The 22,121-nt window shown below is 48.9% G+C and overlaps 1 protein-coding gene across 2 annotated transcripts in view; it reads left to right on the top strand.

Annotated features, from left to right (window-relative positions):
* The first annotated feature begins 6,506 nt into the window (after positions 1-6,506).
* The window catches only part of NCBP3 (nuclear cap binding subunit 3), a 94,476-nt gene continuing 78,861 nt past the window's right edge, over positions 6,507-22,121 (top strand). For both annotated transcript variants that reach the window (XM_075335352.1, XM_075335351.1), the window contains exon 1: positions 6,507-6,797. In XM_075335352.1, coding sequence (XP_075191467.1) covers positions 6,606-6,797 — 192 coding nt within the window. In that variant the 5' untranslated portion in view covers positions 6,507-6,605. The remainder of the gene's footprint in view (positions 6,798-22,121) is intronic.

The raw sequence follows: 22,121 nt of genomic DNA, 5'->3' as shown, positions 1-22,121 counted from the left end.
GTTGCATCATTCCCAAGAAGACTCATGGCTGTACTAGCTCAAAAGGTGCTTCTACTCAATACTGAGCAAAGGGTCTGAATACTTATGAACATGTGATATTTCAGTTTTTTTTGTTTAGTAAATTTGCAAAAATGTCTACATTTCTGGGGGGGTTTTCTGTCAAGAGTGAACATTAATGAGAAAAAAATGAACTTTTATGAATTTACCAAATCGCTGCAAATGCATTGAAACAGAGTGAAAAATTTAAAGGGGTCTGAATACTTTCCATACCCACTGTATGTGTGTGTTCTTAATGGTCACTATGCCATTTACTGATCAGATTATTTGATGTTATATTTTGATACAGCGGGCATTTCTGACGACGGCGATACCAAATGTGTGTGTGGGGGGTTATTTATTATTGTGTCATTTTCAAAGAGGCAAAAAGGGGGTGATTTGAACTTTTAGGGGGTTCATATTTTTTTAAACTTTTTTTTTTTCTTATTGATTTTACTAATCCCCTTAGGGGACTTTGTCTGTACTGATCGCTTCCGCTGATCACAGTGATTCAGCATCTCTATGATCAGGAGAAATGCTGATTTCCTGTGAATGCCGATACACTACCGGCATTCACAGGAAGTTGGTCATGACAGGGACAGGGGTAATGAGCTGATCTCACTCTGTCATGGCAACACATTGGCGCCCTGATTGTGACACGCCCCACCGGGTCCTGGGGGCACTCGTTATCAGGCCGGCTTTGTTCTGCTCGGAGAATATCACGGCGACAGGGCTTGGTTCCATGACCCCGGCGGTGTCATTTTAAGATGAATGGTGGGGATTATTAACAGGGGATAACAGTACATGACACCACCTGTGGTATGCGGCAAGATAGGTGCCGCTGCTGCTATTCAGTTCCCTTGGGGTCGGTGGTGATGCAGCCGAGTTGGTATAGCTCTCCACAGGTAGAGCTGGGACTCAGGGCTGTTGGGAGTGGTAGTCTTTACAAATGATAGAGATTTTACGGTGGGGTGGAGGCAAATAATTGGACAACAGAAGGATGCAATCTCAAGATTTTACTCACTGTTGAAAGTTCCTGGTTTACATGACCAGTCAAATGTCGTCCCCGGAGTACTGAGTCCTGCTGTCATGGGCTCCAGCTGATCCCCATATAGTTTGCAGGCACAACCCAGTGCACCCTTCTGTGTTCCTTTCCTTGTCGTCTTCCTGCGCTGACCTCTCCTGCCTGTCCCGCGTCTGCAAACACAGAGCCCCGAGCCGGTGTCCGCGGACCCTGTCAGGTGGCTTGAAGCTCAATCATTTGCCCCATGTGGTCATTTTTCCACTGGATGTGTGCCGATGTGGCTTCAGTACTTGCAGTATCCTTAGCCTCTGGTTTGCTAGCTGAGTCTTGTAGTTCTCAACTAGTTGAAGGGCCGGTCCCCTTCTGCGGCCAAATCCCTCCACTCAGGTATGCCTTTTGTGGAACGAGACCACGGGTGTATGTCGTACTCCCCGTGGGCTCTAGGACCCCTCCTCTCCTGTGCCTGGGCCGAGCTGCTCCAGACCACAGGTGTTCACTCATCCGCTCCTACTTCCTGACTGACTAACGTTCTACAGTTTGCTCCCACTAACTAAACCCCACCTCCCAGCTGGCTGCCATAACACTGGTCTGATGGAGTTTTGCTAAATAAAGAGTGTATCTGTTTGTGTGTATACCGATTTGTGACCTCCTCCTTACCCGGGAATGGGACACCACACCTCTGGCTGAGGTGCAGTACCTCTGTGGCGACTGGAGCCTTAAGGACGCCAAAATTGCATTACAGAGCCACCGATGACAACATAGAATGGCACGATCCCCACCAGAGAGCGCATTAGATTGTGCAGTTTGACAGCGCAATCCAACTAGTTAACAGGTGTGGGTGTATCAGAGATCCACTGGTGCCTGGCAACTGCACATGTCTGCTGATCAGATCAGCATCCATGTGTGAGGAGGGAGGCAAGCGACCTAGGATGTATATATATGTGACACCCCTGCGGCTTCAGGCGCCATAGGGTACTGCACCTCACCAGAGGTGCAGTATTCATCTCAGATGCGGAGGAGGTCGTAACCGGTAAAGCACCAACACACCAACCAACACATAACATGAGAGCTCTTCCACAGGGACTGGTGTTATGATTCAGGGACTGAGGAAGATCAAAAAAATGCGGAAACCCAAAAAGTAATCAGAGTGGCTGGGATCTTAACGGATTGCAGGTCTAACCCTGACACACAACTAGAAGTAGCCGTGGGACGAGCCTATGATGACCTAGTCGTCTCGACACAGCCGGAGAACTAAATATTCTTACAGATAGAAATATAACAAAAGCTAATCTGCCTCGGAGCAATCCCCAAAGATATAGATAGACCCCTGTTCAACATGAGAGTCGTCAGAAAAAATCAAAATGTCATCCAAATAGACAATCAAAAACTTGTCCACAAAGTCCCGGAAAATATCATTCATGAAAGATTGAAAGACGGAAAGGCATTAGTGAGCCCAAAGGACATCACTAGGTACTCAAAATGCCCATCAGGGGTATTAAACGCCATCTTCCATTCATCACCCTGCTTAATGCGAATGAGATTATACGCTCCCCGAATATCGAGCTTAGTAAACCAACTAGCACCCTCCACTCTAGAAAACAGGTCGGAAATCAGAGGCAATGGATACTGATATTTAACTGTGATTTTATTAAGGAGACAAAAGTCAATACAGGATCACAATGAACCATCCTTTTTGGCCACAAAGAAAAAAAACAGCGCCCAAAGGTGAAGATGATGCTCTAATGTGACCCTTCTCCAAAGAATCCTTAATATAAGTCCGCATAGCAACATGTGCAAGTACAGATAAATTGAAGAGCTGTCCCTTAGGAAATTTACAACCAGGCACTAATTCAATAGCTCAATCATAGTCCCTATGCGGAGGCAAAGACAGCCTCAGTCTCATTAAATACATCCATGAAATCCGCCAAATAGTCAGGGACCTCCTGTGATTGAGATGAAATAGCCAAAGCAGGAGTATCACTATGCACACATTGGCAGCCCCAACTAGTCACAGATAAAGAAGTCCAATCAAAAACTGGATTATGGGCTTGCAACCAAGGGAATCCCAGTACCAAAATGTCATGCAAATTATGCAAGACCAAAAACTTACAAACCTCCTGATGGTCAGGCGCGACCTGCATCGTCACCTGGGTCCAAAACTGGGGCTTATTTTCAGCTAAAGGAGTAGCATCAATACCCCTCAAAGGGATAGGAGCATGCAACGGCACCATGGGAAAACCACAACACTTAGCAAACCCAAAATCCATCAAGGTCAGGGCAGCTCCTGAATCAATAAAAGCCATAGCCGAAAATGATGATAGGGAACAGAGCAAAGAAACCGACAAAAGCAACTTAGATTGTAAGCCGCCCAAAGTAAATGAACGGGCAAATCGTTTTTCATGCTTAGGGCAGACAGAAATAGTATGAGAGCCGTCTCCACAGAAGAAACAAAGCTTATTACGCCATCTAAAATCCTGCCGTTCTGCCCTAGAAAGGACCCGATCACACTGCAGAGGCTCCGGAGACTGCTCTGAGAGCGACACCTCAGCTCGCATTGTTTTACGTTCACGTAAACGTCCATCAATCTGAATGGCCAATGACAGAGTCATTGAGACCAGAAGAACAAGAAAGCCCACCATACATCCTTTATAGGCTTTGCCAACCCCTTACGAAAGAGAGCCGCAAGCACCGCATCATTCCACTTAGTAAGGACCACCCACATACGAAATTTCTGACAATATACTTCTGCAGGTTCCTGACCCTGGATCAAAGCGAAAAGTTTTCTCGGCTTGATCAATAGCATTAGGTTCATCGTATAACAACCCCAGAGCCTGAAAAAAAAAATCCACATCAGCAAGAGCAGGATCTTCAGGCGCCAGGGAAAAGGCACAATCCTGGGGGTCACCACACAGCAGAGTGATAACAATCTGAACTCGCTGCCTAGAAGACCCTGAGGACTTATGTTTCAAGGCAAAAAATAAGCTACAATTGTTCTTGACGTTCAAAAATTTAGACCGCTCCCCAGAGAACAAATCCGGTAAAGGTATCTTAGGTTCTAAATCAAGTGTCTGGGCAAGATAATCGGATATATCGTTAACCTACGTAAACTGATCAACTCGCTCAGCTAATTATGTAACATCAATAACAACACAAGATCCTGCACGGCCCCCAGAGATAAAGAGGAAAACACACACACAAAAAAAATTTCTGACACTTTTATTTTTTCTTTCCTTCTTTTGAGTACCCTAGAATCTTAGGTGAGGCCGGTGCTACTGTTATGATTCAGGGACCGAGGAGGATCAAAAAATGCGGAAACCCAAAAAGTAACCACAGTGGCTGGAACACTTAACGCACTGCAGATCTAATCATGACACACAACTAGAAGTAGCCGTGGGACGAGCCTACGATGACCTAGTCATCTCGACACAGCCAGAGAACTAAATATTCTTACAGATAGAAATATAAAAAAAAACTAATCTGCCTCGGAGCAATCCTGAAAAGATATAGATAGCCCCCCCCCCACATGTAAAGACTATGATGATATAGGAAAACACAATACAAAGCCAGAAAACAGATTCAGCAAAGGTGAGGCCCAAACTATCTTTATAGGAAAGGATAGGAAAGAGCAACTGTCTGCAGCTGTAAAAACCCTAATAAATACCAGCACGCCTGATATGGAAAAACCCTGAGACCACACGGCCTCTCCCCCACTATATCAGCACTCGGATGTTACTGGGATCCAAAAACACTAATATAGATTAGGGACTGAATTAATACAAAGCATGACAAAACACAATACATTGCAGAATCATGATGCTAAGTATACAGACACTCCCAGCAGGGAATGATCCAATTCCACCAGGAACGCCACACAGGCAAATAGGAATCAAGCATTAGTATCAAAGCAGAAAAAACAACAAGAAAGTGGAAACAATAAGCAGAGGTACAAAGACCAACTTATCTGAGAGGCATTCTGGTAGTGAGCAGGGCTGGTTTCAGAATGTCCTTAACACACAGGATATCCATTGAGCACCGGCAAGTAACAGGAGAAAACTACTCAGTTATATAGCCCAATCTGAAAAACTTGATTGCCAGTCCTCCACAGGTGTGTGGCTTTCATTCCACAAATCAACTGCACCGCCAGCACTGACCACAAGAGAGAGCCCCAAACTGCAAAATATATTCAAACAGACTGGGCTAGGGTAGGTGTTGGGGTGGCCATCACGAGGTATCAGACCTCATGCCCACTAGTCCAGGAACCCAGGTGGCGGGGCACCAACAGGTGTAGTTAGGAGCCATCTCACACGTTAGTCAGTCGGTTCTGGGCGCAGCAAGCGCCAGGTCGCACTCAGGAGCAGAGACACGGACAGTCCGGGACCCTTAGGAAAGAAGTGGGATCCCAGGGTTCGCGGAAGGCACCTGTGACTCGTTTCACGGCCCAGAAGCTGGGGGTGGAGGGAAACCGACAAAAAGAAACACACAGAAGGAAATACCGGCCTCGACCTCCAAAGTATCCGGGATCGGCTGAAGCCCAGGACAGCGTAGCTCGGTTCTCCAACAGCGGTGTGCTTCCACCTTGAACTGCAGCCTCTGTGTCGTCCCGTTACAGCCGCCACTTCCAACATCGCGCCCCATTGCCATAGGCGACTACTACTATCACTCCCATCATCCTCGCTGGGGCCTAGCTCTACCTGTGGACAGCTGCAACACCGGAGCTGCATCACCATCCGCTCCAGCAGAGAGACCCCCGCAGCGACGGCTCCCGTATTAGCCGCACACCACAGGTGGCGTCACGAACAACAACTCCCATCATCCCCATCCCCTGCTTTATTGACACCGCAGCGACCCAGAACCCCAGACCCCGTGGGTGCATCATATACAGTACATCCTAAGTCGTGAAGGGGATAAGTCAAAATCTCTGCCCGTGACCCTGCATTAAAGGGAGGGAGGCGACCTAGGACTTATAGGTATGTCCTAGGTCATAAAGGGGTTAAAAATGGCAGTTACTTATTTAAATCTGTGAAAATTGGCTCTTTGCCCACTTTGATGTTAGTTTTGATGCCCAGAACCCATTTGGGCCAGGCTGTGATGCCAGCAGCCGTATATTGGTGAAGATCAGTGGCCCAAGGTCCTTTAACCCTTTCAATAACATACTTCAGTGCTCACTTTGATGCCGATTTTTGTGTCAGTTGTCTCATTATGTAGCTGCTTTTAGTGTAATCCCATCAGGCAGCCTCACTGTACTGTATCTTATTGTTGGGATTGTTTTACTTTTGTTCTAGACCTGGAAAACACTGAAAATAAATAATTGCAGAAGAAATCAACTTCCGCATCGCCATCGCCCAGGAATCCGCTGTCTGTGCCGCACTCCACACGTCAGCAGCTCAGTGCGGCCCGACTGCAAAACCCCACGGCGCAGAGCGGACACAAACCACGTGACCACACGCAACCACGTCCCGGCGGCGTTCCACAACCAAGATGGCTGCTGCCCCTTCACCTGAGGGTCATGTGCTGCGTAACGTCTAGCCAGGGCACCTAGGACTCTATGACCACCGGGCGGAAGACTGAGATCCTGCCTGCGTTTGTCGGTCTAGCCGAGGAGATGGCGGCGGTCCGGGAACTGCGGGTGTCGGTAAAATCGGCAGTTGGAGGCGTTAATGAACCAGAACCTATGGAAGTGGAGGAAGGGGAGGTGGAGGCCGCGCCAGACAAGAGTTCCCCTCCGGAAGAGGGTTCGGTATGTTAAGTGCTGGTGGCCGGTTTCATCCTGTATGTGCCGTGAGAACGGAGAACAATAGGGAGAGGAGTCGGTTATGTGTGCGGCCATCACTGCTGCCCGGAGGAGACTGCACTGCAGGCCAAGCGAGGGGGGGGGGAACACTGTGGACCGGGGGTTGGAGGACACTGTGGACCGGAGAGGGGGGATATACTATGGACCGGAGGAGGGGGAGATACTGTAGACCGGGGTTGGGAGGACTCTGTGGACCTGAAGAGGGGGAGATCCTGTGGACTGGGGAAGGTGGGGACACTGTGGACCTGAGGAGGGGTAGATACTGTGGTCTGGGGAAGGGGGGGCGCACTGTGGTCTGGGGAAGGGGGGGGGCGCACTGTGGTCTGGGGAAGGGGGGGGGGGGCGCACTGTGGTCTGGGGAAGGGGGGGGGCCGCACTGTGGTCTGGGGAAGGGGGGGGGGCCGCACTGTGGTCTGGGGAAGGGGGGGGGACGCACTGTGGTCTGGGGAAGGGGGGGGACGCACTGTGGTCTGAGGAAGGGGGGGGGACGCACTGTGGTCTGAGGAAGGGGGGGGGACGCACTGTGGTCTGAGGAAGGGGGGGGGACGCACTGTGGTCTGGGGAAGGGGGGGAACGCACTGTGGTCTGGGGTAGGGGGGTTTGCGCGCTGTGGTCTGGGGTAGGGGGGTTTGCGCGCTGTGGTCTGGGGTAGGGGGGTTTGCGCGCTGTGGTCTGGGGTAGGGGGGTTTGCGCGCTGTGGTCTGGGGTAGGGGGGTTTGCGCGCTGTGGTCTGGGGTAGGGGGGTTTGCGCGCTGTGGTCTGGGGTAGGGGGGTTTGCGCGCTGTGGTCTGGGGTAGGGGGGTTTGCGCGCTGTGGTCTGGGGTAGGGGGGTTTGCGCGCTGTGGTCTGGGGTAGGGGGGTTTGCGCGCTGTGGTCTGGGGTAGGGGGGTTTGCGCGCTGTGGTCTGGGGTAGGGGGGTTTGCGCGCTGTGGTCTGGGGTAGGGGGGTTTGCGCGCTGTGGTCTGGGGTAGGGGGGTTTGCGCGCTGTGGTCTGGGGTAGGGGGGTTTGCGCGCTGTGGTCTGGGGTAGGGGGGTTTGCGCGCTGTGGTCTGGGGTAGGGGGGTTTGCGCGCTGTGGTCTGGGGTAGGGGGGTTTGCGCGCTGTGGTCTGGGGTAGGGGGGTTTGCGCGCTGTGGTCTGGGGTAGGGGGGTTTGCGCGCTGTGGTCTGGGGTAGGGGGGTTTGCGCGCTGTGGTCTGGGGTAGGGGGGTTTGCGCGCTGTGGTCTGGGGTAGGGGGGTTTGCGCGCTGTGGTCTGGGGTAGGGGGGTTTGCGCGCTGTGGTCTGGGGTAGGGGGGGGGCGCGCGCTGTGGTCTGGGGTAGGGGGGGGGGCGCGCGCTGTGGTCTGGGGTAGGGGGGGGGGCGCGCGCTGTGGTCTGGGGTAGGGGGGGGGGCGCGCGCTGTGGTCTGGGGTAGGGGGGGGGGGCGCGCGCTGTGGCCCGGGGGAGGGGGGGCGCGCGCGCTGTGGCCCGGGGGAGGGGAGGGGCGCGCGCGCTGTGGCCCGGGGGAGGGGAGGGGCGCGCGCGCGCGCTGTGGCCCCGGGGGAGGGGAGGGGCGCGCGCGCGCTGTGGCCCGGGGGAGGGGAGGGGGGCGCGCGCTGTGGTCCGGGGGAGGGGCGGGGGCGCGCGCTGTGGTCCGGGGGAGGGGCGGGGGCGCGCGCTGTGGTCCGGGGAAAAGGGGGGGGCGCGCGCTGTGGTCCGGGGAAAAGGGGGGGCGGGCGGGCGGGCGCTGTGGTCTCAGCCGGTAGACCCCGTGTGACAGCCAATCACTGGTGCACGTGGTGTATTGCCTGAGGCCAGTGATTGGCTGCAGACATCACATGGGGTCTCCAGGCTGTGACGCCTGTAGTGAACAGTAGGAGTATGCAGTATTTGTTTGGCGGGGCAGCTGCCTCTCTGGAGGGCTTCACACAACTTGCACAAACCTTTGTAATACATCTGAGGCCTCTGAATGTGGGACCCCTGTATTAACCACAATACGAGGCTACAGGGATTCTCCGGAGGACCGCCACATTAGTGTCTTCGGAAATGTTCTCATAGATGATTTTGAAGATGATCCGCTCCAAAATGAACATTAAAAACTGCTTCAAATACTATGTGGTGTGGATTTATGGAATTGATCCCCTTAAATATTCACATAAAAAACTCAGTCCGCACAGACCATTACATGGTAGACCCGTTAATTTTATTATAAATGGTGTCATACTTTGTTTCCCCTCTATATTTGCGGCCCAATTACAGGGCGAAATCTGTACAAAGTCCCCATTGAAGAGCAGGGTGCATTTTTGTGGGTTTCAGGGCGTACCTGATCTGTCGTAGTACAGTTTTTCCATATTTGCTATAGATTTTAACCATTGCAGAGGTTGGATCTGTGGTTCAGGTGATGGTGACTGTGTACTTTGTTTTCCATATCTCTCAGATCCAAGATAAATATGTTTCAGACATGCAGCTTTTCTCTGTATTTTTCAGGATCCCAAAGATCAGCTTTGCTTCCACCTTGCAAGCTTAAACAATACAAGGTGTAAGGCTATGTGCGCTCTGCACTGCACCTAAAAGGTGCGCTTCAGAGCGCAGCTGAAAAGTTCCATTCTGAAGCGCATGGTGCCGGCAGAGAACGTGCGCTCTGCCTGCAGCTCCTGCCATAGACAGAGCAGGGGCTGCCGGCAAAGAGCACGGAAGAAGTGACATGTCACTTCTTAGAACGCGCGCTTCGGGCAGCAGCCGAAGCGCTGCGCTCTAAGACGCCACGTGCGCACGGCCCCTGCACAATCTCCATAGATTGTGCAGGGAACGCAGGACGCATGCAGTTATGCTGTGCTACAAAGCGCAGTGTAACTGCATGAATTACGCACACGTGCGCACATAGCCTTAGACCACCAATGCAGGATGCATGTAACACTATACAACAGGCAATTTGATCAAATTTATGTAGTGTAAAAAGTTTGTTTGAAAAAATAGGGACTTTTCTGAGCAAAAAAAGCTGCATTCATGTATTATGAGTTCTTGAAAAAATACACAATTGCCACAGTAAAACCAGCTGAGCAAATTTAGTTGGTCGGGCATTGTTTACTACACACCTTGGTTGGGTATTGAGTTGGTCGGGCAATGCTTACATTAACACATCACTCTAGTGAGTATACCAAGACATGGAAATTCACAAAAATAAATGGGTTTTACATCTTGCTATACCTTCGGGGTTTTTTTCACCGAAACGCTGCAAAAACTGATAGGGGCATTTGTGTACTTTCTCATTGGTTTCTATGGGTGTTTAAAAAGCCCTGAAAGAATTGGCACGCTGCAGTTATCTAAAATACAGCAGTTTTCTAATTTGGTGACGAGGAAAAAAGAAAACCAGCGTGTGACTCAGATTTCTGTTATCGCATTGCTTTTGCTGGTACTGTAAAAAGCAGATTTTAATTTGCATAAAAGACACCGGAAAATTGCAACATTGAACATGGCCTAAATGTCTCTCATAGAATTGATGTGGATTTAACCCTAGAGCGTAAAAAAAGTGGCCATTAGTAAAACTGAAGTTACAATTGCAGCCAGTGTCTGGTAATTGGTAGTGATGGATGAGCACTAAAATGCTTAAATGCTCGTTCCTCAATTCGAGCTGGTCAGATACTCGACCCGAGCAACGAGTATTATGCAAAGTCAATGATTGGGCAGTTCAGCTCTATGCGCACATACAGCCAACCATACACAGAGCACTTCCAGCGGAGTGCGGGACGGGTGGAGGGTTGTTGTTTCTTTTTTCTTTTTTTTTTTTTTTTGTTTTTTCCACACTAGGTCTATTGTTTTACCCCCCCCCCCCCCCCCCCCAGGAGAGCCATGCAAAGACTGGGAATGTCTCTGCCTGGGCTGCCTGCACCAGCTATGCAGTGAATTAAGCCTGTATGTTGTGGTTGTTGTTTCACAGACTAAATATCAGCATCTGTGATACTCAGCTGAGCATCGAAAGTACCCGAACACCCCGATGCTGGATCGAGTAACGAGCAGTGCCAAGCACGCCTGCTAATCACTAGTCATTAGTGAACCTTTCATTCATTTTTATTTTGAAGTGAGTTAGGGGTGCTTCACACATAGCGAGATCGCTACCGAAATCGCTGCTACGTCACGGTTTTGGTGACTCAGCAGTGACCTCATAAACGATCTCGCTGTGTGTGACACTGAGCAGCGATCTGGCCCCTGCTGCGAGATCGCTGCTCGTTACACACAGCCCTGGTTCGTTTTCTTCAAAGGCGCTCTCCCGCTGTGACACACAGATCGCTGTGTGTGACAGCGAGAGAGCGACGAAATGAAGCGAGCAGGGAGCAGGAGCCGGCATCTGGCAGCTGCGGTAAGCTGTAACCAGGGTAAACATCGGGTAACCAAGGTGGTTACCCGATATTTACCTTAGTTACCAGCCTCCGCAGCTCTCACGCTGCCTGTGCTGCCGGCTCCGGCTCTCTGCTTATGTAGCTGCAGTACACATCGGGTTAATTAACCCGATGTGTACTGTAGCTAGGAGAGCAAGGAGCCAGCGCTAAGCAGTGTGCGCGGCTCCCTGCTCTCTGCACATGTAGCTGCAGTACACATCGGGTTAATTAACCCGATGTGTACTGTAGCTAGGAGAGCAAGGAGCCAGCGCTAAGCAGTGTGCGCGGCTCCCTGCTCTCGCGGTTATGATCGCTGCTTCTGCTGTGTTTGGCAGCTAAGCAGCGATCATAACAGCGACTTACAAGGTCGCTGTTACGTCACAGAAAATGGTGACGTAACAGCGACCTCGTTGTCGCTGTCGCTTAGTGTGAACCAGCCCTAAGTCTAACCAACATGTTGGGTTTCTAAGAGTAGATAAGTCCAATTCTGGATATTGGTAATGCAGCTAATGTGGTTTATCTGGACTTTTCAAAGGCATTTGATGCTGTACCACATAATAGCCTTATACTAAAGCTCCAGAAGCAAGGACTAGGGGAAACTATATGCAACTGGGTAAGGAATTGGCTAAAAGATAGGAAACAAAATAGTCATAAATGGTATGTTCTCTAAATGGGCTATAGTCAGCAGTGGGGTGCCGCAGGGATCTGTGCTAGGACCGATTCTTTTAATCTCTTTATTAACCCCTTAAAGACCACGGGCCATAAAATTACGTCCTAGCGGTCATAACGTTACTGCCCGCGGTCTGCCGGCAGCATCATGCTGCGATCAGCGCACATCTCAGCTGATTTTCACAGCTGAGATGTGTGCCTGCTAGGCACGAGCAGAATAGTTATCTGCTCGTGCCGTTTAACCCCTTATATGGCGCTGTCAATATGTGACAGCGCCATTATAAGCGCGATCGCGGTAAACTTTTACTTACCGCCCGATACCGGAAGTCACGTGACGCGATCACGTGACTTCCGATAGTTGTCATGGTAGCACAGGGTCATGTGATGACTCCTGTACTACACCTGACTTGCTTTCACTTTCGCTGTGCCAGCGGCACCGCAAAAGAGAAAGAGAGCGTATCTGCTGTTTACAGCCTTGTAGCTGTGATCAGCAGATACTGCAGAGCGATCGGAATGCTGATCGCAATAGCCCCCTAGGGCAGGGGTGGGCAATTAATTTTCCCATGGGGCCGCATGAGAAATTGGGATTGGTTTAGAGGGCCGGACTAATATAATTACCTCAGTTCTACCCAATATACTACATCACTACACCCCCTCCATATACTACACCTGTAATAAACTACACCACTACACCCCTATATACTACACCTGTATTATACTACACTCCCTCCATATACCTGTAATATACTACACCCCCATATACACCTGTATTATACTACACCACTATATAATACACCTCCGATATACTACATCATTACACCCCTTTATACTACACCTGTAATATACTACATCACTACACCCCATATACTACACCTGTAATATACTACACCTCCATATAGCACACCTGTAATATACTACACCTCCATATAGCACACCTGTAATATACTACATCACTACACCACTATATAGCACACCTGTAATATACTACAACTCCATATAGTACACCTGTAATATACCACATCACTACACCCCTATATACACCTGTAATATACTACACCTCCATATAGTACACCTGTAATATACTACACCTCCATATAGTACACCTGTAATATACTACACCTCCATATAGTACACCTGTAATATACTACACCTCCATATAGCACACCTGTAATATACTACACCCCCATATGTCACACACCCTGCTCCCCATACAGCCTGCACCCCCATATCACACACACTACACCCCATACAGCCTGCACCCCCATATCACACACACTACACCCCCATATGTCACACACCATGCCCACATATGTCACCCTGCCTGTACCCCAACTTACCCCTCTCAAACACTCTGCACCCCTTCACATCCTTCTGTCAGTCTGCAGCCCTCATATGCCACTCACCCTGCAACTCCATCTTCCCTCATATGCCACTCACCCTGCAACTCCATCTTCCCACATATGCCACTCACCCTGCAACTCCATCTTCCCACATATGCCACTCACCCTGCAACTCCATCTTTCCACATATGCCACTCACCATGCAACTCCATCTTCCCACATATGCCACTCACCCTGCAACTCCATCTTCCCACATATGCCACTCACCCTGCAACTCCATCTTCCCACATATGCCACTCACCCTGCAGCTCCATCTTCCCTCATATGCCACTCACCCTGCAGCTCCATCTTCCCTCATATGCCACTCACCCTGCAGCTCCATCTTCCCTCATATGCCACTCACCCTGCAGCTCCATCTTCCCTCATATGCCACTCACCCTGCAGCTCCATCTTCCCTCATATGCCACTCACTCTGCAGCTCCATCTTCCCTCATATGCCACTCACCCTGCAGCTCCATCTTCCCTCATATGCCACTCACCCTGCAGCTCCATCTTCCCACATATGCACTCACCCTGCAGCTCCATCTTCCCTCATATGCCACTCACCCTGCAACTCCATCTTCCCTCATATGCCACTCACCCTGCAACTCCATCTTCCCACATATGCCACTCACCCTGCAACTCCATCTTCCCACATATGCCACTCACCCTGCAACTCCATCTTCCCACATATGCCACTCACCCTGCAACTCCATCTTCCCACATATGCACTCACCCTGCAACTCCATCTTCCCACATATGCACTCACCCTGCAGCCCCCCCTTCCCTCATGTCCCCTCTTTTCTCATTACCAGTCATCATGTGTCCACATCTCCGTCAGGATTCAGTATCTTGCTTTCTGCCTGGCATCCTGTGTCTCCTCCCACACAGTCACATGGGCGTGACATCATCGCAGGTCCTGCAAGATGAATTATTCCGTCTGCTGTGCTGCTTCTTCTCCTGCCCGGCGGGAACTTTTGAAATGACACACGCAGCGCAGTACTGACAACGTCAGAGCGCGCGCGTGTGTCACTGACAATTAGTGCCGGCAGGGAACAGAGGAAAGACTCCTGCGTTCCGCTGCCTGCACTGACTGTGCGGACCTGCACAGGATCTCTCCCTGCTCGGCACGCTGCAGCCCGGCTCCACTGCACTGGCTGAAGACGGGCGGGCCGGTCACAGAGAGCAGGCGGGCCGGATGTGGCCCGCGGGCCGCCCCTTGCCCAGGTCTGCCCTAGGGGGACTAGTAAAATAAAAAAAAAAAGTTAAAAAAAGTTTTAAAAAATAAAAAAAAAACCTAAAAGTTCAAATCACCCCCCATTCGCCCCATTGAAAATTAAAGGGTTAAAAAAATAAAAAATATACACACATTTGGTATCGCCGCGTTCAGAAACGCCCGATCTATCAAAAGATAAAATCAATTAATCTGATCAGTATACGGCGTAGCGGCAAAAAAATTCCAAACGCCAAAACGACGTTTTTTTTGTCACCACAACTTTTGCGCAAAATGCAATAAGAGGCGATCAAAACGTAGCATCTGCGCAAAAATGGTACCGTTAAAAACGTCAGCTCGAGACGCAAAAAATAAGCCATCACTGAGCCATAGATCCTGAAAAATGAGAACGCTACGGGTCACGGAATATGGTGTAAAACGTGCGACACTTTTTTCGGACAAACTTCCGATTTTTTTTTTTTTAACCCCTTTATAAAAGTAAACCTATACATGTTTGGTGTCTACGAACTCGCACTGACCTGAGGCATCACACCCACACATCAGTTTTACCATATAGTGAACACAGTGAATAAAATATCTCAAAAACCAGAGTGCTATCGCACTTTTTTTGCAATTTTTCTGCATTTGGAATTTTTTTGCCGTTTTCCAGTACACTATATGGTAAAACTGATGGTTTCATTTAAAAGTACAGCTCGTTCCGCAAAAAATGAGCCCTCACATGACCATATTGACTGAAAAATAAGTTACGTCTCTCAGAAAAAGAATGGCGAAAAGAAAAAACGGAAAGCGAAAAATCGGCCGGTCGTGAAGGGGTTAATGACCTTGTGGATGAGATTGAGAGTAAAGTGTCAGTCTTTGCTGACTACTACATCAAACTATGTAGGATATTAAAAATGGACCTTGACAGTACCATATGACAAAACGGGTAACATGTCTGAATGAGCAAACACTTGGCAAATGAGAGTTAATGTTGATAACTGTAGAGCATTACTCCTAGGATAGTTATCTGATTGCTGCATATACGGCGGTGGAGCCGGTTACAGGTCGCCACTCCAGTAAGCCGGTGGCTGGGGTTAAGATGTGTGTTTATTAATGAAAATGAGTGTTCACTTCTCCCCGAACCCATAATTCTGACCCCTGTGAGTTCAAAAGCATTTGAGTGCCGGGCCTCAAGCCGTGTGCTTATCTTGGTTGTGTATCAAAATAGGAGGCCCCGCATGTGGCTTTTTTTTTTTTAATTTATTATTTAAATAAATAATTTAACAAAGTTAAAACAGCATGTAGTCTACCTTAATTTTGATACCCAACGAAGATAAAGCCAGACAGCTGGGGGCTGGTATTCTCAGGCTGGGGAGACCCATGCTTATTGGGGCCCCCCCCCCCCCCCAGACTAAATACATCAGCATGCAGCCGCCCAGGATTGTGGCATCCATCAGGTGTGACAACCCCAGCGCTTTACCCGGCTCTGCCCTGGTACAGTGGCAATCAGGGTAATAGGGGCTTAATGTCAGTCCTAGATTAATAATGGGAGGCGCCGGTAACCCCCCCACCCCACCCCATTACTAACCTGTAAGAGAAAAGAAATAAACTCAAACTTCGAAAAAATCCTTTATTTGAAATAAAATACATAGGCTACATGGGCACGCTGCATTTGCAGCTTTTTTTGGTGCAGTTTTGTTCTCAGTTCTCACTTTTGACTTCCCATCAAAGTCTATGAGAATTCAGATTTGCTGTGTGCACATTGAAGTTTTTTTGTCTGCAATTTGTTACACACTTCTGACAAACTGCAGCATGTTCATTCTTTTTGTGTTTTATCCCTGCGTTTCTCACTAGTGATGGGAGGACTTGCAAATCAATCCCCCACCGAATTGGGGTCACCGGGGGATTGATCCCTGGTGTCTGGCCAGATGCCAGTCCCCAAATAATCTATGGGAACCAGAGTTGAACGCAAAGGGGTAGGAGCAAGCACTTCATACTTAAGGAGTCGGGGCCGCTCATTAGGCGAGGTCACTAAAGTCAAAGAGAAAAAAAAGGTAGAGGAAGCTCACCGTCAATTCCAGCAGACCCACAGGTGCACGGATTAGGCTTGGCAACCATATAAAGCAGGAAAAAAGAAGGAAAATCCAGCACCAAAATCCTTAAAAAAAAAATAAAAAAATTGTAGCTTCTTCTCTTCTTCATTAAAACATCACATACACAAAATTAAAAACATGTATATCCATGATGTGAACCACATAGGCCCCCCGCCTTATGCATTTCAGAGAAACTCAGGCATACCTATGAATGAGTGTCTCTGAAACATGTAAGGCGGGGGCCTATGGGTATACATATGTTTTTAGTTTTGTGATTTTTCAATGAAGAAGCTACAATATTTTTTTTTAAGGATTTTGGTGCTGGATTTTCCTTTCTTTTCCTGGTTTATGAGGTCACTGAAGTCAGGTTATCTGCAGTCACAGGTGGAGGACCGTTGGAACCTCCAACTGTGGCCGGGCTAACCTTAGTGACGTCACCGCTGATTGATGCGTAGTCCCTGCCTGAATATACAGCATGAGGTCATCTACCATGATCACGCACTTTTATTCAGATGTAGCAGAGCTGGAAACATCGTGGGACCTCGTATGGTTAACGTCGGACCTGCAGGGATATTTTGGAATTAATAAAGTGGTGAAAGGGGGTGTTTTTTGTATTTTATTTCAAATAAAAGATTTTTGGGGTTTTTTTTACCTTTCACTTACAGATTAGTGATAAGGGGGTCTCGTAGACTCCTCCTCTGGCCCTAGGTCGCCTCCTCTGGCCCTAGGTCGCCTCCTCTCCCATTCTCGATAGAACTTCATGAGCACCAGTTGCCATCTCCTATCTCATTAAGGCTGGGGTCACATGAACATTAAAGGGAACCTGTCACCACTTTTTTGGCCTGCCTGGGCTCTTATATACGGCATTCCAACATGCTGTATATAAGAGCCCAGGCTGCTGTGAGAACATAAACACTTTATAATACTTACCGAACGGTCGTGCGGTTGACCTTATGGGCGTCTCCATTGCTGGCACCGCCTCTTTTGGCCATCTTCGTCCTCCTTCTCTATGTGCATGACACGTCCGACGTCATCCACACTCGCCGGCATTCAGGTCCTAAGCAGGGCAGATCAAACTATTGTAGTGCGCCTGCGCAGGATCGGCGAGTGTGTATGACGTTGACGCGTCATGCACACAGGCTTCAGAAATAGGACGAAGATGGCCGAAAGAGGCGGCACCGGAGGATGGAGACGCCCATAAGGCCCACCGCATGACCGTTAGGTAAGTATTATAAAGTGTTTTTTTTTTTTTTTTTTTTTATGTTCTCACAGCGGTCTGGGCTCTTATATACAGCATGTTAGAATGCAGTATATAAGAGCCCGGTGGTGGTGGCCGCAGCTTATAGGCCAAAATAGTAGTGACAGGTTCCCTTTAATGTGAGTGCATCGCATGACACTGCTCCCACACTGCTGCAAGTGTAAGCAGAGTGTCATGCCTGCCACTGTGATGTGATCCTGCGTTCACAGCTGCGGAAGAGAAGGCGGACGCTACAGAGGAGAGGGAGGGACTAATCTCCCTATCTCCTCCATTGTCAGCTTATGCACTTATCGCACTGCATTCTGCTGTAATGCGAGTGCAATGCGTTGTTTCTCTCGCACCCTTAGGGTATGTGCGCACACAAGTTTTGTTTATTGAGCAAAAAAATGCATCCTCTGGCCGAAAAAGCGCATTAAAAATGTGTGCATTTTTGCTGCGTTTTCGCCATGTTTTGGTGCGCTTTTGCCCATGCGTTTTTTCACTCTATTCAATGGAAAAACGCAGAAAAGAAGTGACATGCTGCTTCTTTTTTCTGCACCCAAAACTGCAGGCAAAAAAAAAGCAACGTGCGCACAGCCTTTCAGGTTTCTCATAGACTTTGCTGGGGAAGGTCATACATACAGTTTAGGATCAAAAGCTGCACCCAAAAAAGCAGCAAAAAAAAAAAAAGCAATGTGTGCACAGGGCCTTAGACTTGTATGGGTCAGAGAGAAAATGAATCGGGTTCCACCCGCAGCATGCTGAGATTGTTTTCTCGGTCCGGTTAGGGCTGAGAAAAAAATCGCTTATGGGGCCCATAGAGTAACATTGGTACACTTGTCCGAGTGGAATGTGATATTTATTTATTTTATTTTTTTTATCGCATTCCACTCACTCCCTTTTACTTGCCATGTGTCCTTAGCCTAATGGGAACATCAGAGTAAAAATCAGTCCCGGAGGAGAAAGCAGATTTGTCTGATTTAAAATATATTACCGTATTTTCCGGACCATAAGGCGCACATAAAAGCCTATGATTTTCTCAGAAATCGAAAGTGCGGCTTATAACCCGGTGCGCTTTATATATGGATACAGTACAGTACATGGATTGAGCATTACGGCCACCGTAGTAAGGAGCCTCACTGAGTGCGGTGATATGTACAAATCTGTGCGCGGGAGCAGCGCGGGTGCCCCAAAAATGCATCCTGTTAAGCGACATGCTTATGATGCAGATTTTAAGATTAAAGCTATAAATCATGCAGTAGAGCATGGAAATAAAGCAGCTGCAAGAGAATTCAACATAAATGAATCTATGGTGCGTAATTGGAGGAAACAAGAAGATGCCCTACGCCAGGTAAAGAAGACCAAACTGAGTTTCCAAGGAATCAAAGCAAGATGGCCACAGTTGGAGGACAAAATAGAACAGTGGGTTATCAAACAGAGAACCGCTGGTAGAAGCGTCTGCACTGTCTCTATTCGACTGAAAGCCACAGCGTTAGCACGCGACATGGAGATCAGAGTTTCGAGGAGGTCCTTCATGGTGCCATCGTTTTATGAAAAGACGTAATCTCTCCATCAGCACCAGAACTACTGTCTGCCAGCAACTGCCAAAGGATTATGAAGAGAAGCTGGCCATTTTCTGCACCTACTGCACAACCACGATAAATGAAAAGAATATCTAGCCAGAACACATCACTAACATGGATGAGGTCCCCCTCACTTTCGATATCCCCGTAAATCGTACTGTTGAGAAAACTGGGACCAGTACGGTATCTATACGCACCACAGGAAACGAGAAGTCCTCTTTCACTGTAGTTCTCGCCTGTCAGGCTAATGGCCAGAAACTACCACCCATGGTCATTTTCAAGAGAAAGACTTTACCCAAAGAAAAGTTTCCTGCTGGTGTCATCGTCAAGGCTAACACAAAGGGCTGGATGGACGAGGAGAAGATGATTGAGTGGCTGAGGGAGGTCTACGTCAAGAGACCGGATGGTTTCTTTCACAAATCCCCATCCCTATTGGTTTGTGACTCCATGCGCGCCCATGTGACCGATAATGTCAAAGCCCAAGTGAAGAAAACTAATTCAGAGTTTGCCGTAATTCTGGGTGGATTAACCAAAGAGCTCCAGCCACTAGATATCGGCGTCAACAGGTCATTTAAAGTTAAATTGCGAGCTGCGTGGGAGCATTGGATGACGGAAGGTGACCACACATTCACCAACACAGGGAGGCAACGCCGGGAAAGGTATGCCACTATGTGCCAGTGGATCATGGATGCCTGGAAAAAGGTATCAGTCTCCAGTGTAATCCGAGCTTTCAGGAAGGCTGGAATCATCACTGAAGAGCTAAGCAGCAGCAACGAGGCCGACTCAGATAATGATGAGGGGGACCCGAGAATGCTTGATAAAGAAATCGCCCAACTGTTAAACTCCGACACTGAAGATGAAGAATTTGATGGATTTGTGGAGGAGGAATGAACTGAAAATGTATTGATTTGCAGTTACCGTACAACTGAACAAATTGAGTTACCGTACGTATTGTGAAAGAGTTAAATAAAATTTGACCTACAGTACAGTCTGAGCTTTGTTTCATTTACGGTAAAGTGAACCTTTCACCAGTTTTATGGCCCCTAAGCTGCGGCCACCACCAGTGGGCTCTTATATGCAGCATTCTAACATGCTGTATATAAGAGCGCAGGCCGCGCTGTACAGCATAAACATCACTTTATAATACGGTACTCACCGAAACCGGTCACTCCAGTGCTGCTTGTCCATATGGGCGGCGCTGTTCTCAGAGACTGGCGCCTCCTCTTTCGGCCATCTTGCTCCTCTGTCTTCTGACGCCTGTGTGCATGACGCGTCCACGTCAAGCATACTCGCCGTCACTGAGGTCCTGCGCAGGACTTCAGTGCCGGCGCGATTGTGTATGACGCGTCATACAGAATTGCCGGCACTGAGGTCCTGCGCGGGACCTCAGTGCCGGCGAGTGTGTATGACGTGGACGCGTCATGCACACAGGCTTCAGAAGACAGAGGAGCAAGATGGCCGAAAGAAGAGGCGCCGGTCTCTGAGAACAGCACCGCCCATATGGACAAGCAGCACTGGAGTGACCGGTTTCGGTGAGTACCGTATTATAAAGTGATTTTTATGCTGTACAGCGCGGCCTGCGCTCTTATATACAGCATGTTAGAATGCTGCATATAAGAGCCCACTGGTGCTGGCCGCAGCTTAGGGGCCATAAAACTGGGGTCAGGTTCACTTTAATGCGCCGCGGCTTATAATCCGATGCGCCTTTTGTATATAAACCTAGGCGCCTTAGCCGGCGCTCATTGCTAATGCGGCTTATAATCCGGTGCGCCTTATGGTCTGGAAAATACGGTATACAATTACTCATTTTAATGTCTACTATTGATTTTTTTTTTAAATAAAAATTAAAAAACTGCTTGTTTTTATATTTAGATAGAAAAAAATATATTCTAGTCATTTGTAAACAGCTGTTATTAAAATACTTTTTCTACCAAATAAAACTGTTTGACCTTGTCAATGAAAAAATATAAAGGTTAAAGCTACTTTTTTCACTTGCGCATGCTCATCTTTTTTTTTTTTTTAAGTCACAAACTTTTATTTTGTCTCTCGGTGGCTGAACGTTCAGCTGAGCGCCTGGCCGCCGGCTTTAGAGAGCGATCAGCTGAGTGCCCGGCCGCCGGCTTTAGAGAGCGATCAGCTGAGTGCCCGGCCGCCGGCTTTAGAGAGCGATCAGCTGAGTGCCCGGCCGCCGGCTTTAGAGAGCGATCAGCTGAGTGCCCGGCCGCCGGCTTTAGAGAGCGATCAGCTGAGTGCCCGGCCGCCGGCTTTAGAGAGCGATCAGCTGAGCGCCCGGCCGCCGGCTTTAGAGAGCGATCAGCTGAGCGCCCGGCCGCCGGCTTTAGAGAGCGATCAGCTGAGCGCCCGGCCGCCGGGTGATCAGCTGATCGTTCACAATAGTCTGCTGCCGGTAAAACTATAAAGAAGAAAAAAAAAAAAAAAGCTTTCTGTTGTTTTGTACGATCCGTTGTGCCATTATATGCAACGATGCCATTCAACACAAGTGTGAAAGTAGCCTAAGACTGCTGAATATCAGAGAGGCAAAAAAAGGATAGGAGGGGGGGGGAGGTCGGTCAGCTAAACCTTGCCATAAGGGTTTAGCTGTGTGCGCCCCTCAGTTCTGCCTTTCTTCAGATGTTTATTCTGGGGAATATCTGATTAATATTGGCTACATGTTTTTGCTCTCTGTTCAGTTGTGTGCCGCGCTCCATACAGCACTCTCAGATGTAAAGGATGTGGTTTTGT

The sequence above is a fragment of the Anomaloglossus baeobatrachus genome, chromosome 2 (genome assembly GCF_048569485.1).
Source record: "Anomaloglossus baeobatrachus isolate aAnoBae1 chromosome 2, aAnoBae1.hap1, whole genome shotgun sequence".
Classification (NCBI taxonomy): Eukaryota; Metazoa; Chordata; class Amphibia; order Anura; family Aromobatidae; genus Anomaloglossus; species Anomaloglossus baeobatrachus.
This window is presented reverse-complemented; position numbering and strand designations above follow the sequence as displayed.